General features: G+C 36.5%; 3 protein-coding genes across 3 annotated transcripts in view; 2 read left to right on the top strand and 1 right to left on the bottom strand.

The window, feature by feature from the left end:
* LOC143425503 (beta-galactosidase) overlaps positions 1–16,523 on the top strand; it is a 188,880-nt gene that overhangs the window by 119,239 nt on the left and 53,118 nt on the right. The gene's annotated exons all lie outside the window — the stretch shown is intronic.
* Positions 1–16,523, bottom strand: part of Barc (RRM1_TatSF1_like and RRM2_TatSF1_like domain-containing protein barc) — a 53,727-nt gene that overhangs the window by 36,831 nt on the left and 373 nt on the right. The window contains exons 2-3 of the mRNA XM_076898374.1: positions 15,817–16,171; positions 15,366–15,722 (exon numbers count right to left, since the gene is read on the bottom strand). Coding sequence (XP_076754489.1) covers positions 15,366–15,722; positions 15,817–16,131 — 672 coding nt within the window. The 5' untranslated portion in view covers positions 16,132–16,171. The remainder of the gene's footprint in view (positions 1–15,365; positions 15,723–15,816; positions 16,172–16,523) is intronic.
* On the top strand, positions 6,515–14,194 carry LOC143425510 (uncharacterized). The gene is made up of 5 exons (XM_076898376.1): positions 6,515–6,675; positions 11,925–12,200; positions 12,337–12,573; positions 12,688–12,892; positions 13,199–14,194. The coding sequence occupies exons 1-5, from the start codon at positions 6,639–6,641 to the stop codon at positions 13,413–13,415; spliced, it is 972 nt and encodes a 323-aa protein (XP_076754491.1). The 5' UTR covers positions 6,515–6,638; the 3' UTR covers positions 13,416–14,194.

The raw sequence follows: 16,523 nt of genomic DNA, 5'->3' as shown, positions 1-16,523 counted from the left end.
TTCCAAAGGGTAGCTCACCGTGCGATTTTATCTCGTGACGGAACTGGTCTATCTACAACGGTGGTGACTTGTCTCCAAGAAGATCACTCGGTATGACACTTGATCGAAATTCGAAACAACTACGTACGAAGCTGCACCTTAAATATGTTGCATTACGAAGTTAGATAAAGGGGTATCAAAAACTGATACCAAACAACTGTAGAACGTCATATACCCATTATCGGAAATTAAGCATTGGGTTTCTAAACAACGTTGAATAAAGCATTCGACATGGAGGAGAAAGAAGTAGTATGTATTTCAGAGTATCGTGTAACTAGAGGTGATTTGACACGAAACAACAATATGAAAATATTAAAACTAATTCGTTAACCGAATCAGAGTCACTGTACAGTTTCATCGCAACGATAACTTAAAACGTGAACATCGCTGCTATTCCCGCCGCAGTAGCGACTAAAGTTCTTTCAAACGCTGGTCACAAAACACACACCCAAAGTACCAAAAGCAGAGAGTACAGCTACGATAATATTTCACGGACGCTGCTCTAGTTTTCTTTGCGACGCTGAAGCGTACGTAGCTTGTCAGCTTAGTGTACAGTGAAAAATAATGTGCCAGTAAATAAAACGGACGTTACACCCACTGCATTCATAAATCACCTAACAATGTAACAAAAACCAAACAAATGAAATACAGATCAGGCTTTATTATTCCTTTGAAGTGAACGCTAGGCAGAAAGGCCAAGATCTTGACAGTACTAGAAAATATGGAATCGCAAATCATTGCTTCAAACGAGACCCAATCCAAGGGAGTGAAACGAGCCTGCACACGGATCGAGATGACAAACGCTTTCTGAAGAATGGCGTAAAGGTTTATATCCACTTAACAAGGGACACCATCCAATCGATACATACCGATTTTTGCTCAACTTTGTAAACAGTCGATAAATAAAAAAATATTAACCCCGTATTTTTCAAAAAATTATGTTATTACCTTTTCATCGCATTTTGGATTCTACTAGGATCACATCTTTCGTTTTAATTTACCTATAACCGAACAGTTTATGCAACGCATTGAAACTAAGAAATGTTTCTTTACTACACATCAGTCTAGTGATGATAACACTATTATTTGAAAAGAGCGATAGGGATCGGCCAATAAATTATTTGAAACGAAAGCAACATAACGGGTCTCACGCTCGATGGTATAATTCGTATAATTAAGGGAAGATTACAGCCTGTTAAGGAGTGAACTACAGTAAGACGAGCGGAATTAGATAGGAGTGAATGAAAGTACAATGTACAGAGAACGTACAAAATGTCGGGTGGAAATGAAGTGAAATGAAACGGAGTAATTAAAATGGGATCGGTCGAGCGACTCGGATTCGCGCCCCAGGGATGGGGGGGATGCGAGTACAATAAAGGTGCACCGGGTACGTGACAGTAAATACGAATTAACTCGGCGTCTCGTTTGTTTCCCCGGACGTTCTCCAGAATTAGAAATGAAAAACAGCGCGAACAAGTATTTCGCCAGAATGCAAACGATGATTAACGACAACTGCAAGGGGCGTACGTTCGGAGAATCTTGAGAGCGTTTGAAAAGCTGAAATAACTCCACGATCTGAAATAATAGGATGCGTTTCGAACAAGCTGCCGCATGTACTACAAACTAATGCCATGTGAACTATAAAGCCTCTATAATCAATATCTTCTTTATTTGTCAAAGTTATTTATCCAAATGTAAGAAATGAATTTTCAAATCGTGTGAACTTATAAAGGATTAATTGAATGTTTTACACGTACACAAACGATTGATAGATGCGTCGGTTGGATAAATGAAGCGATCGAAATATAATTAACAGTTGAGTAATGCTAAAATATTACAGCAATATCGTTTGCATTATAGGTAAATTAAAACGACAATGAATGGTAATTGAATATGTAAGATGTCTCTCGAGTACTTCCAGTGATGAGCACGTGTGCTTACTTATTTCTACGCGAGTCTATTTTTAACGCATCTTTGTTATTGCAAAAATAGACCAACAAGACGCGGAGTGGCAATTAGGTTCAAGGACGAGAAAATACTGATAAGGATAATGATGTTTGCTCAGCTGTAACCAGCCACGAGGCACGAAAATGCGATTTACCGGGAAGTCTGCATTCTGTACATTTTCCTTCGCGGAAATTGCGAATTTGTCAGATTTCTGCCGAGAGACGATAAATATCGCGTTTATTGGAAAAATTAACGCACCGCTCATACAACTGCGTGTAACAACTGGCAAGAAAACGTCTAAAACCACGCAAGGACCATAAAAATCGTAATGACTGTTTCCTGGCCGTCCGAAGATAGAAGCAACCGATTGCGTATGCGTTAAGCAAAAAGTTACAGATAGCTGCTGAAATTGCTATCCTCTTCCGACTATAATTTCTTGCGTCCTTAATTACCGTGTACCATTAACCGCAACCTTCCACTGTCAGTATCGCGAATTAACCTATTATTACCTTGTGTTATAGATTTCGAACGTTCTTTTAGCACATTTCAGCTGAAAAAATGTTAATAGCCACGTAATATAAAAATTAGTCATGGATATGCGGTTAAGATGTCAGACGATGAATAAATGGCTTACCAGTTTAAAAGGATTAAAGCGTACAACTTCGTAAAAGAATAATTTCTATCAGATTGAATTTTTTGAATTCTCCTTTATTTTGAAAGTAGATTAAAATTATGTATAACTGTTCAAACAGTTGCTAAATGTAGTTTTTCCGCACTGCGATTGCTAGCTTGAAACGAAAAGTGGAGTAAAAATGAATAATTATTTCTCGTTAACCGAGCATTTAAATAAGTCAAGGTTTACATTCATTACATGTGTCTTAAGCAATTATTTCCATGGAATAATCGACTCAACTAACACACGATAACACTTTCTATGCGTACGTTACTTACAACATGGCTGCCAATTTTTTCCAATCGATAGCTATTTTTCATCGTCCCAAAACAATTCTACTTCCATAATATTTATTCTGAAAAGTGCCATTCATTTGCTCGTCCACACTTTCATCTCGTTCACGTGAGAGTAAATAATTCTGCGCGAGATGGGAGGCAAAGCTTCCACTTCCTACATTTATTTTCCGCGACAGCTGACGTGCGCGCAAAAGAAGCAAGCGCAACGCTCGTTTTCATTGAAGCAATATCCAATTAAAAACGAAGCTTATTTTGCTCCCCGAAAGATCAATACCTCCGGCATTCATAATTTTAAACGCGTATTCCAATTATTTTCCCTCTGTCAGGCTTCTCTTATTTTAGCCCACATAACAACCTCCTTCGTAAAACTGATTAAACTGGCAAGTTTCGCACGGATCAGGCTACCAGTTCCCGCAGCCCGCATCCACGGCTCGCCGCTTAAATACTTGAGACTTGAAGAAAATCGGAGCTTTTCGAGGAACCATAACGCGTCGAACGTTTCGTCGAAACCATACGAGCCACCGAACTCCCATTTAGCAACCCCTTCACGGCGGCGCGGCAATTAAAATACTCCCGTTTAATCGTTTAAAACGGCGTGACCAGCGAATCCTTTTGACACCACCGAAAATTGTACGACCAGCGCATCGCTGTAATTTCGTTTAGATAATTTACAGTCGACGTGAATTTGCACGTAGCATTCCGACACGGTCAACAGTTATTTATGACAGTCTTAATGAAATCAAACGGTCACGAACTTATCGAGAGATTGTAATTTCCATTTCAAATTCACCTATGCTTGACTGACGAGAAATACCGAATCGAGCTATCGTGTATCTTGGCTGATCGTGTATCTTCTTCTTCCACGTTCGACTATGATTACGTACAGTGACGCAACGCGTAAGCTACCATGAATATAAAAAATCGAAATCGATATTGATTATCAAAGAACCGATTATTTATCGAGGTTTCGAAACCGATTTGTATGTGTTAGCTCGAGTTGTCGAGTTGTCATTTCGAATCGTTATTCAACTATTTTTATTACTTGATCAATTTTATTACCCTCCTCGGTATTTCTCTTATGAATTTTATCATCAACTTTTGTTTCTACTGTATGGGAGCAATTTAAAGTTAAATTTAATAATAAACACAATGGTCGCGGTGCTTCTGTTTTTCTACGCTGGTCTAAAATGAGTGGAAACATGAATTCGTAGCTTTTATATTATTAAAAAAAGGGTTGCGATACGTGTACCTCGCCAAGGGAAATACGAAAAAGTATATTCCTCTCTTGTTACTTTAGCCGACTCCACTGAACTTGAAAAGCATAGAATTTTATACTCGTAAAAATAAAAATGAAAATTCTACGAAGGTATAAAGGTATAAAAACATAAAAGTGCTCTTCAAAAAATTAACCATCTCGTGCAATTGGTAGGTAGGATATCTATGTATGTACACCAAGAGAACACACAACAAGTAAAACAGGCGAAGTGTCCTCAATCCTTTCACACGTTGCAACATAAAAAAAAGAAGCGGATACCACGCCGTTCCGACAAGCGGTAAAAAATGATCGCAACCCGTAGCCTCATTTTTCAGACAGAACAATACGCTAATTACGAGTACGCGTCTTCGAGGAAAGATAGCGTATGTTTGTACAGAAATCGCGTGACAAATTTCCACCGATACATTTCGTCTGACAAGACCTACGAGAACGCGAAAGAAGCTGTTTCTCATCCCAATTAGAGGGGATCAAGTCGGAGGAAACACGAATAGCCGTCGACTGTTGACTTTCCGTTCGCTTGCTCCAGGGGAATATTAATGATTCGGCGATGTTAACCATACATCCAGAATACGTCGCGTAATTCCTCGTTCGTCGAAGACGTAAATGCAGTGAAAAAAGAGCTATTTGCTGTGCAACGAGATTTATATCCTGATAACCTTGTGTTTTGCACAAGCTCACTAATGCACTTGTTGGATGCAATTTTACATTTTATCACTGGAATGATATACGTCATTCCTCTTCTTTCCAAATAAATTAAATCTGTTCATTCGTAAAAATAATAAACAGAAATTTCCAGTATACATAGAAAGGTATAGATAGTTGAGAAGTAACGGATGTACGCGTGATATAAATAAAAATGATTTTTCGCAGCTAAATTAGATTAATCAAAATAATAAGTTCGTCTGACGCTCCCTACGCGCTTTATCTTCATTTTGTCGTCGAACGCTGAATAGAGAAAAGAAATAGCGGGCTGCTAAGAATAGCATAATCAATTCTAATTTTATTCCAGTTACAATAGGCGTTTCTTCACTAACTAACTTTAGCCTCGTGAAATGAATGTGTATATTTTTGGCACTCTTCTGTCAAAAAACATCAAACAAGACAAACATAGACTTTTAGAGTGCAAATTGAACATTCTAACAAAAATAATATATAAACTTTATCAATTTCAATATTTTATTCACTGGATGCGGTAAAAGGAATTTTTTTTCCTCGTAGATGAAAAATGCACTTTTCTACAGCAACTATCAATTAATAGAACTATAATTTAAATTTTTACTCTATTGCTGCAAATATACTACACGCGGACCATCATTGCGATAGTTTCATTGAAAAACGTACAAACGGCGCTTTTTAATGGAAATAATTTTTCTTTCTAGCCGAAGTATTTTTATGGGACCAGGAAAACGCCGGGTGAAGTCGTAAATAATTTTCGTTTCCCGGGGTTTCGTTGTTTCCCGACCGAAACTGTAAAGCACAATTCATTACACGTTTTCCCAAACTACTTTTACGTATTAGATTTATAACACCCAGCAAACAATAAACTTTTCTAATCCTCTAAAATCCCAATTTATGGGCTTAAATATTTTTGTAACATGTTTACGTCGCGACAAAGACAAAGTTGGAAAGGATCGACTTGCAATATCGACAAGAAACCGTCAATTGTATTAAATAATGAAAAAGAAAAAGATAGCAGAAAAGTTTGGAAGAACCATCTCTTTCACATTCGAGGCATGGTTTCGTTAAGCACATTAGAACGGGACAAAAATCGCGGTGTCTCGCAACACAATCGAATCGGTGAAAGAAAAGTACGAAGTCCTCGATACCTCGATCGGATCACGGGAAAAAGGTGGAGCGCGTGATTCGATTTCTAAGCGGTCGAATTGACGAAAAACTGTTCCGGTATCGGGTATCGCGGCGAGGATGTCGAGGCAAACATATTTGACAAACGAAACGGAATGAACGCACAACTGGCCAGAAGAGGGGCTTGAAAAATGCGAGGAGATCGGGAAAGTATGCGGCACACGGGGGAAGCGCGAGTCCGGATCGAAAGCTCGGCTCGTACACCTTGACGACGAACGGAATGGAAGCGGTAGCTTCAGTCGCTCGCGAACCTCCACCGTGGAAGCTTCTCCCCGTGTCTCCGACCAGCTACAGACGATTCGCGAACCCGCCAACAGAGAAAAGTACACTCATAGCGTGTGATCGTCATCGGGTTTTCGTTCATTTCTTCATTGATTCAGTGAACTTCTATGGTTTCGACCAAGACCAGTACTACAGACTAGTCTTGATGCGTGGACCGAAGTGTAACTCGTGAACTCGAGAATGAGGACGATTCTGTTCGCGCCTTTTTCTCTCTGCATCGACGAATTCCGCGAATAAATCAGCGACAGAGCAGGTGGAAATCATGCGGAGGTGTCTGCTTCTCATTCTTTGTGCCGCAGGTAACACGTTCCCGCCAACGAATCGAGCGATTTTAATTCGATGCTGTGTATTACGCGTGAAATATCGAGTGAAAGGAGATTATTGGACGCATGGAGAGATTGGTGAAGGAAGAAATATATCTTTTTCACGTTCGCGGGGTTATGCTTGTGGTGTTTGTCGCATGATTTAGATTTTGTCTTCCTGGGCAGGGAAATCTGGCTGTGACAGATTTAACCCTGTTCGCGAGTGAAACACGCGAAACGTTCAAAGTATACTGGATTCCAATTCTCAAACTGATTTTGCCAAGTGTAATTTGTAAGGTGTCGTTCGTGAAAGCTCTCTGAAATCGAATCTTTTGAAACCAACTTTGATGGAGAAACTGTACGAAAGAGGGTTAATTACCTAAATGCAAGAAGAACCGAGAGCAAGAAATGTTCTTACTTGTTTCTATATAAGAAACATAATTATAATTAACTCGTTAATTGTAAACGATCTCATAGAACATCCACGTTTCAGAAATAATTTCATTAAAACTTTAACAGCTAACTTTTAAATGTTTGAATAAAGTTTACACGTGATAAAGTAAAATATAATTATATGAAAAATATTTTCTTCGTTTAAATAAAACGCAAATCCCAAAGACAAAAGCGTTACACCGTTAACGTTCATTCCTGTTGGCAAAATTTAAACGTTTTTCGCCACAGTAAATCGTTCCAAGAATTTAGTTGACACAAGAATAGAAACCATTCCACCGTGACAAACGAGGGTGGGTCCAATTCATTATATTTTCTTTCCATCGCAAAAGGTTTAAAATTTATAACACGGAACATTCTCTCGCGGTAATTCCCTCCGTGTCTACTTTTTTGTTACAGCCAAGCTGAAACCCCTGTAAAAAGACGACTATGAAACGGACGTTTCCATAGTCAGACATTACCATGGTAAAACGTATGATAAAACGATTTGCCACGCTTCAACCGATGCAATATGCAAGTCATTAAACGCGAAACAATATTCTTACTATACGCGTATAACGACGGTTACGCACTTCGTTAACTAGTATAGTAGGAAAATAATCGACTTAAAAGAGAAACCAGGCTTGATAACGCAACTCGCGACTTTTATCTTATTAGTTAAAAATCTCGAGATAATGAAGAGGAAACGACGAATGTAATCGATGACATATTCAACTACAAAAGAACGGAAAAAATTTGTACAATCGGAACGATCTGATTCAATGCATCTGTAACATTATACACTTTTACATAGAGAGCTAATAAGAAATAAGGCCACATATAGTATTGAATATCTATGTATGTCCGAAGTCGGCCATCTATTTTTATTGGGGAGTACACGAATCTGTACGCAGAGAACCACATACCACGGTATTAAATCAGATCGCCGATGTACGACAAAAATAAAGTAACCATAAGAATACATTCATCACCAAAATTCGGAGATAGTACATTACATAACCACCGAGATCCTTGATCGAATTATGTTTATCCCAAATCGGTTTGATTCGATCCACGAACACTAACTATTATACATTCCCAATACATTTCTGTTATTAACCTTAATAAAACTAATAAAATTGAACGTGCACGTTAGTTCATACTGTATCTACTTGTCTGAAATTATCCAGCACAGTGTTCTTTATCTTCTAGAAATGTATGATGCAGTATGTTATACACAAGATGAACTACATAACTGGCACACTTGAATAATTCTTAAGTTACGCGTCGGTCAAGGAACTGCTACGTAAAAATGATATTAACGATTATTGACCGTAAAGTGAACAGTTAACGGGATATTTGGCTCTGTTCATCGAAAACTTTCTGCTCGTCATGTCAAGTTGAAAATTCAATATTAGCAAAGAGTTCGGTAACGTAGCGGTACTTACTTGGCCATGTTTATCAACACGGTTAATCTTTGCTGATATTGAATATTGAATTCGATATTAGCAGCAAGTTGATGTAACGGGCAATGGTCTCATTGATAATTATTTATATACTTTTTGTTCAGAATTCCACGTCAGTATTCACTTTAACATAAAATGTACAGCACTTTACTTAACAAAACGTTGATCTTCAAACATCGAAATAAAAACGACACATTGTCTTACGATTTTAGGCTTGTGCCTCGCATGGACAACGATAGTCACAAGTGTATACAAAAAACAGTACGTTCTGACTTGTATTCGAGATGTACTTGAATTAAAAAGTTAGAATTATTCAAATGTCGAGTACCACAGTTTAATCCAACATACCATACATACCAAGCGCTTGGCATAAATGTTCCTAGAGTTCCAAATACCGTCACAATTAAACCGATTAGACTAGACGTCGAACAGTTCGAAGACACGCCAAAGAGATACGTGCACGAAACACTTGTTGATCGTCCGAGGCAGACAAACCGCCTATTGTGGCTAAAATATACGAGTGATATGAAACAATTACGCACGGTACGTGTAAAGTTAGCCTTGTGCTACATCTAACCCGTGAATGAAAGCAAAAATGGTAGGCGCACGTGTTATTTGCGAACACGATGTACGCATCGATGCACTTTATTCCTACGTGCAATAGGTAAACGCGTCGATTATAGATAAATAGATATAAAAGTGGAGATTTCAAAGGTGACGTTGCATTTGCATATTAATTACGAGCAACCATCTATCGGTGCAGTGTCACAGTACACACTTCATAAATCGTTATCAAGTTTATATCTGAAAACATGTTGTGTCAATATCCGCCAATCATTTGAACATAAACCGGTTTCGAAAATCCACAATCGTGGAAGTACCGCAACTCTTTATGACAAATTTTCGCTGATACGCTATTATTGACAATAGATAAAAAGATCGCGGTTTATGGCAAACTGCTGCATAATTGTGATAACACTCAAGATACTGTTACCTTCGTAAATTTTTCGAGAGGAATATAACAAGTTTATATAGCTGTTAATGTTAATTTCCGAAGTCTTTTACGACGAGAAAGCAAGTGCTAAGAGTTGTTTCGAGTTTAATTTTTATTGTACGCTTTATCCACTTCGTGGAGTTCCTAATCGGAATTTTTAAAGAATACTGTGTAATATTTCTTGAAACGAACCAAAAGCAAAAATTTCTGGAAGATCAAAACTGTTACGAGAAATAATTACGAATGGGTAAATTGTTAAGTAATGTAGCCCAGCCATGGCTTAGAATTCACATTCAAATAACCTAATCAATTAGTAACCCATTTTAGCGTGTTAGCATCACTTTGTGATTCTATCGTGATAAAAGTGGAAAAGAGAACGCACACGGTCAGACGCAGTTTACAACTCATAAAAATGGTTCGATCAATTACTGATCCATCTCGAGGCATTACTATTTCCCTGGGATCTTCCTCTGATAATAAACCAAGGAGGAGGATATGCATTGTGCAATTGGCACTTCACATTTCTACCCCTGACAATTACCATGCATGAACGCAATACCATTGCATCCAATGTACAGCTTTCTCGGATGATATCATTCACGCTTCGCAGAACGGACAACATCAAACGCATTGAACTGGGTTAGGAACACTTCATGATACACGGAAGTTCAACTCGTGTTCAACACTCGAGAATGAGTGGCGCAAAAAGATTTTTTGAAAAGCCACGAAAAACTATTTTCGCCGACGTAATATTTTGACGTACACAAAATATAATCAAAATGTATGTTGGTTATTTAAATAACGCGAAAAACTAATTGATCTAAATATGTAACTTAGAAAAAATCTATTCGTTATCCGTTTCTCAGAAAAATCTACTCTACACGAACATACAGAATCTAATAATAATCGCTCGTGTCTAAAATTAGTAGGTGTTAATTGCTGCTGTATCTATAATTCAGCGAGAAAAGACAAAGATTAATTGTGTTCAATTACCCGTATTCTTTCGGAATGATTTGCTTGTAGCCAAGTCGCGTATATCATCGGTGTGAATTACAATAAGTCATATATTTCAGTTAAGCTAGATTGCCATACAACTATTATAAATACCACAGCATATTAACCTTTCTAATTGCCGACGCCAGCTGTAAGAAATACACACGCTCTCGCACGTTAATTAACTATCACTAGCTAAACGATCGACAAATAAATTAATATTACATTCGAGCTACGCTATATAACCTTTCCCAATTATTGGGACGTGCATTTCATAATTACAGAACAAACATTAAAAATTAAAATTAAGATAATAATGAATTCCAGGAACAAATAATTCCACAAATATTGACATAAACGCGTACATTATTACCCAAGAATAATTGCTCGCGTGACTTATTCACAAGTTTATGACCCGTTCTTCTCCAGCATTTGTCCGTTCACTTAGTTCCTTCTGCATAATGATAGCATTTAGAATTGCACGTCCATAAAAAGCATACGAGCTTGCATAATGTTCAAGTCTTGTACAAGGGCAAAAAAAATAGAAAATAAATCCACCCGTAATACCACAACGACCAACGACTAATCTGAGTCGGACATTCTATGTGATTTTCTCCGATTGTCTCCATAAAAGGGACCTTGGAGTAAAAGAAATGATTGCGCGCAAGAGCACAGAAAGAGAGAACGGCCGTAACACTGAACTACTTTGCCCCGCTGAATATTACTGTATGCAGACGCATGACGTAATGAATTTTCTATCGCGTATTTCTACCTGCGATCACCGCGGACATCAATTTTACCAACGTATAAAACGCACACACGCAAACGCGAGGCATTCGTTTAATACTCGTCACAGACGACGTACGTAGACGTACACGACGAGAGAAATTTATATGAATTGCAGACAAAATTGTTGCGCGGTCTCCAGGGATTTCCTTCACTCAGACCGCTATTCAAATATTCTTGAGATGGAAAAGGCCACCGCAAACCAAGAGACTGTGTAAAATTCTTTGCTTGACATTTTTGCACGAAATTAAACCCTACGATTTGTTTAACAGAAATGCAGAAAATGTGATGAAAGAAATTTATGGAAATTCTAGTACAGAAGAATGATATTTGAGAAATGTTAAACTGATGTGAGAAGTGACTGTACACAGAAATAAATAATTTCTTGAAGTCGTAAAAACTAACCAAGCATATTTTAAAAATTTGCCTTTTTTAAATTATTAATAATATATAAAAATTGAATATTTCAGTAAGACGCTCCTACAAAATCGTAACGATACAAATTCGTTCACGTTTTTAAATGATGTTAGTGCCCTTACACGGTTAATAATTATCGATAATTATTAATAATTTTACAGGCATATCTGCCATGGTGGTACAGCCGTTCAATATTAGTAGCAATTCAGAAGCCGCCAACAGGCCTAGAATCGGCCGACGAAATGGACCCATTAAGAGATACGCGTGCCCCGTAGGGTTCTTCCGATTGAAAAGATATTGCTACTATTTAAGCGGAGGCATGGCACCCTGGAGAGAAGCCTATTTTCATTGCAAGGACAGAAACGCTACTCTAGCAGTTCTCGATAGAAACGGGAAAGATCGAATGCTGAGGAAGTATTTGTCGAGCGACCAATTTAGTAAGTGGTATTTCATTGAACGCTACTAAGATCGTTTAGCAATGAAAATTGTTATCTTGTATCGACGATCGGAAATTTTTAATCTGGGAACTTTAAAGTTTTGAAATATCAACAATGAATAAACGTTATATTTCAGCGAAATTAGAAAGATGGATCGGCGGTATATTCAACTGGCAGCAAATGGATTGGGAATGGGGTGTAACTAGTCAGAAAATGGTTTTCCAAAATTTCGGCCTACCTCAATCTAACCACTCGAAGCAACAGTACGAGTGGCATTGCGTCACCATCGATCCGAAGTTAAAATACAGATGGAGTCCACGAAGTTGCATTCAACGAAAGCATTACGTTTGCGAGGCATTAGCCGGACGTATAGGTAAAATAGCTGACGCATACTAGACCAATTGAAATATGATTTGAAATGTTATTCCCTGTCATTGAAGCTAAATATTCTTGTTACAAAATACGTACATAGTGTTTTAAATTATAGGCAGAAGGCGTAAGAAAACAGCAGATCCCCTCGCACCGCAGAACCAAAGATTGAAGCCCCGAAAGAAGGGCAAAAAGTATGAACAAGGGCTGCGCAAACCAAACAAGCAGAACAAACAGAGAGGCATGTGGAGAAAAAATTTTGCGCAGCAGAACGCGGACTACTGGGCGCATGGGGTAATTTCGGGTTCGAGACCACCAACCAAGTAAGATTTCATATACCACTGTATAAATGTTATGCTGGCAAATGGTTCTTTTAAGAATTTGACAAATTTTCCGAAAATTTGTAACTTCTAATAATTCTCACGAGAACTACCAGCATATCGTATCGTTAGCAATTAGTATTCATGTAAATATATGTAAATGTGCAAATGTAATGAAAAATAAATTAATGATATATCACGATAACAGCAATAAAAAATATTCTCTTTAGATTAGAATAATATTGAAGGAGCATGTTCCAGAAATTTTTTTTTACTAACTTGGAACTAACATTCTATTTACAACCTTAGGGCAATGTATCCGAAGACTCGAATGAGACATCACTCGAACAGAACTCAACCGAACAGTCTGCGAGTGGCACAGACCGTGCCACGAGAACAGGAATATAGCGCATTTCTAGGCGATGGACCTAGTAACGGTCCACAAAGTTTAACAGACGTAAATCAAGTATTTCCTCAAATTAAAATCAATGACTTGGTTAACGAAGAAGTGCTGATAAGACCATAAACGAAGCACTATTTACGGATGTTACGACTTGAGGCTTCCAAGTGTAACAGTCACTCAAAAAATTAGACGCTGCCGTTTTATTCGCCAGTATTGCAATTCTTTTCTTGTGACATAAAAGTATACATCATCAATGTGTCAACTATCCATTAGGAACTATAATTCGATGTTAAGTCAGCACGTTTTACAGTTAGTTGCTTTAATGACCAACCGATACACTAACAAGAATATAATTCCATATGACACACTGATAATGATATAATTCTTTATGGCACACTGATCGTAATACTATTCCTTGTGATGACCTTGCACTGGAATTCCACGAGTAGTAATAGCTGTAGATCCGGGCCGTGAACGCCAATAATTCTCAAAACGCTATTTATTTTAACTCTTTATTTGGTAGCATTAAATACCATCAATCGCTAACCTTCGATCAAAATCTCGCCATTATCTATGTTTCGCCTCTTAATATATTTTATATCGTTTTTACAGATTTCGTTCGAACTTTCATTCGACCAAATAAAGAGTTATCTTTCATTTCGATTTTGTGGAAAGTAAAGTCGTTAGATGCTACTGAAATCGAGCACAGACTGAGATAATTTAATCACTCCAGATCGGCGAAAGAGTCTCGCATGTTCCTCTCTTTAAATAGACGTTAGATACTCGAAGATATATTTGTCTAGTTAAATAGTAACGTTACCTCGAATCGGTAGATTAATTACTTCGATGTTCGTGTATCGCGTACAATGATGTTTACATATTTCGTTATTCTTTCTTTTTATTTAGTTAACGTGCATGAAACGCGAATGATCTACTCGTGAATAGTAATCTTCGATGCCAGTTTTCGTTTTTCGCTAAATAATTACAGTATTCAATGGCACTTATATGAAAAATATATGACAAAAATGCGGAAATTATACAGAGAAACAAGAAAAAAATTAATTTCCTTTTTTAAAATTATTTCGAATAATTTAACTAATTGTACAGAAAAATATACTTTATTTTTCCTGTGCTCTAATTTATTTTTCAGTAATGAAAAATAATTCTGAAAGAAATAATTGTTAAGAGTACTTCTCATACGAATGCCTGCGCAAAAGCGTTTTCCATTTGGAAAATTTCTTTTTGCGTTAAATAAATGTCTAAAATAATAATGTAATCGTAGTAAAGCAGGTAATATACCAGAAATAATCAAACTGCTTGAATATCGATAGTTGTATTGTGACTATACCATAAATTTTTGGATATACGTCACTACCAATGATCAATGCACTGAATCCATATTAATGTTACTCATAAAATCGAAAGAATATTTGATTTCTTTAGCTACGTATTATTTAGTACACGTTGTCAGTATATTGATATATATTTCTCCCAAGACTTTTATTTTTTACGATTTAATTTAATGATATTGTATAGATAAGTCCGATAGAATAAAACTTTTTTACCGCTAAAACATTTCAAGATTTAAGTTTATAAGACTACAGTTTTTAATTATAAGTTGACGTTTCGAAAATATCGTGCAGTGTGCTTAAAAGTTTGTGTTCACGTATAAATCAAACTCTGCTTTACATGTTTAATGTAATTTTAAAACTACAAATTGTATTTGTAATTAAGTTATATATTATTCACAGAAATTCATATTTAATTCACAAATAAATACTACTGTTTCGAATCATTAATAAGTTATTACACATCGTTTCGTTTGTAAATATGGTAATACTCAAATTATTCAAACCTGCCTTCTGTATTTAACATGGTGTATACTACATCAATAAAAGTTCTATATCAAACTATTACCATAAAATATAACTTTTTAGCGAATAGATTTTTCCATTAATTAAGGAAAAATGTATGTGTATGCATATATGTATATATGCATGTTCCAAATAAATACAAAAAATATATATATAAAATATAAATAAAAAAAATATATAAAATATAAAAAGCACTTACCTTTATGTAGATACAAAGCGCATCACCCTTTGGTTGTCCATTTGAATCCCTGTACAACTTAATCTTGTCCTTCCCTTTCTCGTCTCGTGCTATGAGACCACATTTGTTGAAAAGTGCTATGAGCTCCTCCATGGTAATATCTAGTGGTAGGCCAGACACATAAATAGCTGTATTATGCGCTTCGTCCACTTCAAACCATGTTGGTGGCTCTTGTGCTTTCCGTTTGGCTTCCAGCTTCTTTTTTTCTTTGTCAACTTTTGTTTGTGGCTGAGGTTCTTGTACAACTTTCGTTTCTACCCTACTTGCATCTGTAAATCCATAATTCATTTGGTATCTTGCCATAAAATCTTCATCCACCTGAAACACAATTGGATAATAAATATCCAAAAGTTCATAGATTTCTACCTTAGAAATTTGTAAAAAGTGCAATAATTGAAAAAACACACCTCACCTTTGGGAACCAGGCATTTTTCTCTTTGTCCCAAAAGTAGACGCTGCCATCATTAGGATCTGTATACGTATGAGTATCATTTTCAAAACCAAATACTCCTTCCTGTGCCTTGACTTCATTGCCACTCGTATCTTCTGCTTTTGCTTCATTTGCATCTTTAGTTTCATTATTTTCTTTCACTATCCATTCATTCTTTTCTTGATCAAATTTATATGTCAAGTTAGTCGTCGGATCCTTGTATATATACGATTGTCCATCGAATTCATACTGTTTCATGGGGTCTTCAGACTTCTTTGTCTCTTGATAATCAGCCATATTTATAGCCAAAGATATTTCGTTTGATAAAATTTAACACCTGTAACAGAAAATTATAACATATTAGGTGAAATAATAGTTGAACGTCTGCCAATTACAAACATTTTGGCAACTGTCAGTTTCTTCATATAAATAGCACGAGTGAATAATAACCACTTGTTACTGTTTATAAGTATTGAAATCTTGTTGTTGATATCTAATGTACATCACATAACCTTCAAATTATCATATGTCATATAAACCATCATAAACGGTAACATAAAACTATATAATTTTGACTACACTAAAAATTGAAAGTTAATATTAATCATATTTAACAAAAAAATAATTTGTAAAGCACAAGTAACGTAATATCGATTCAATGTTTGCACAAGTACAGGTTAAATATACGA

This window comes from Xylocopa sonorina, chromosome 7, assembly GCF_050948175.1.
Source record: "Xylocopa sonorina isolate GNS202 chromosome 7, iyXylSono1_principal, whole genome shotgun sequence".
Taxonomy (NCBI): Eukaryota; Metazoa; Arthropoda; class Insecta; order Hymenoptera; family Apidae; genus Xylocopa; species Xylocopa sonorina.
Note: the sequence above shows the minus strand (reverse complement) of the source record. Positions and strands in the feature narration are given on the sequence as shown.

Bases quoted from the DNA above. Each gene is read 5' to 3' on its own strand.
- LOC143425510 (XM_076898376.1), top strand. From the start codon at position 6,639: ATGCGGAGGTGTCTGCTTCTCATTCTTTGTGCCGCAG. The intron at 12,201-12,336 runs GTAAGTGGTATT...GTTATATTTCAG, and splicing joins TTTGTCGAGCGACCAATTTA to CGAAATTAGAAAGATGGATC. The intron at 12,893-13,198 runs GTAAGATTTCAT...TTACAACCTTAG, and splicing joins GGTTCGAGACCACCAACCAA to GGCAATGTATCCGAAGACTC.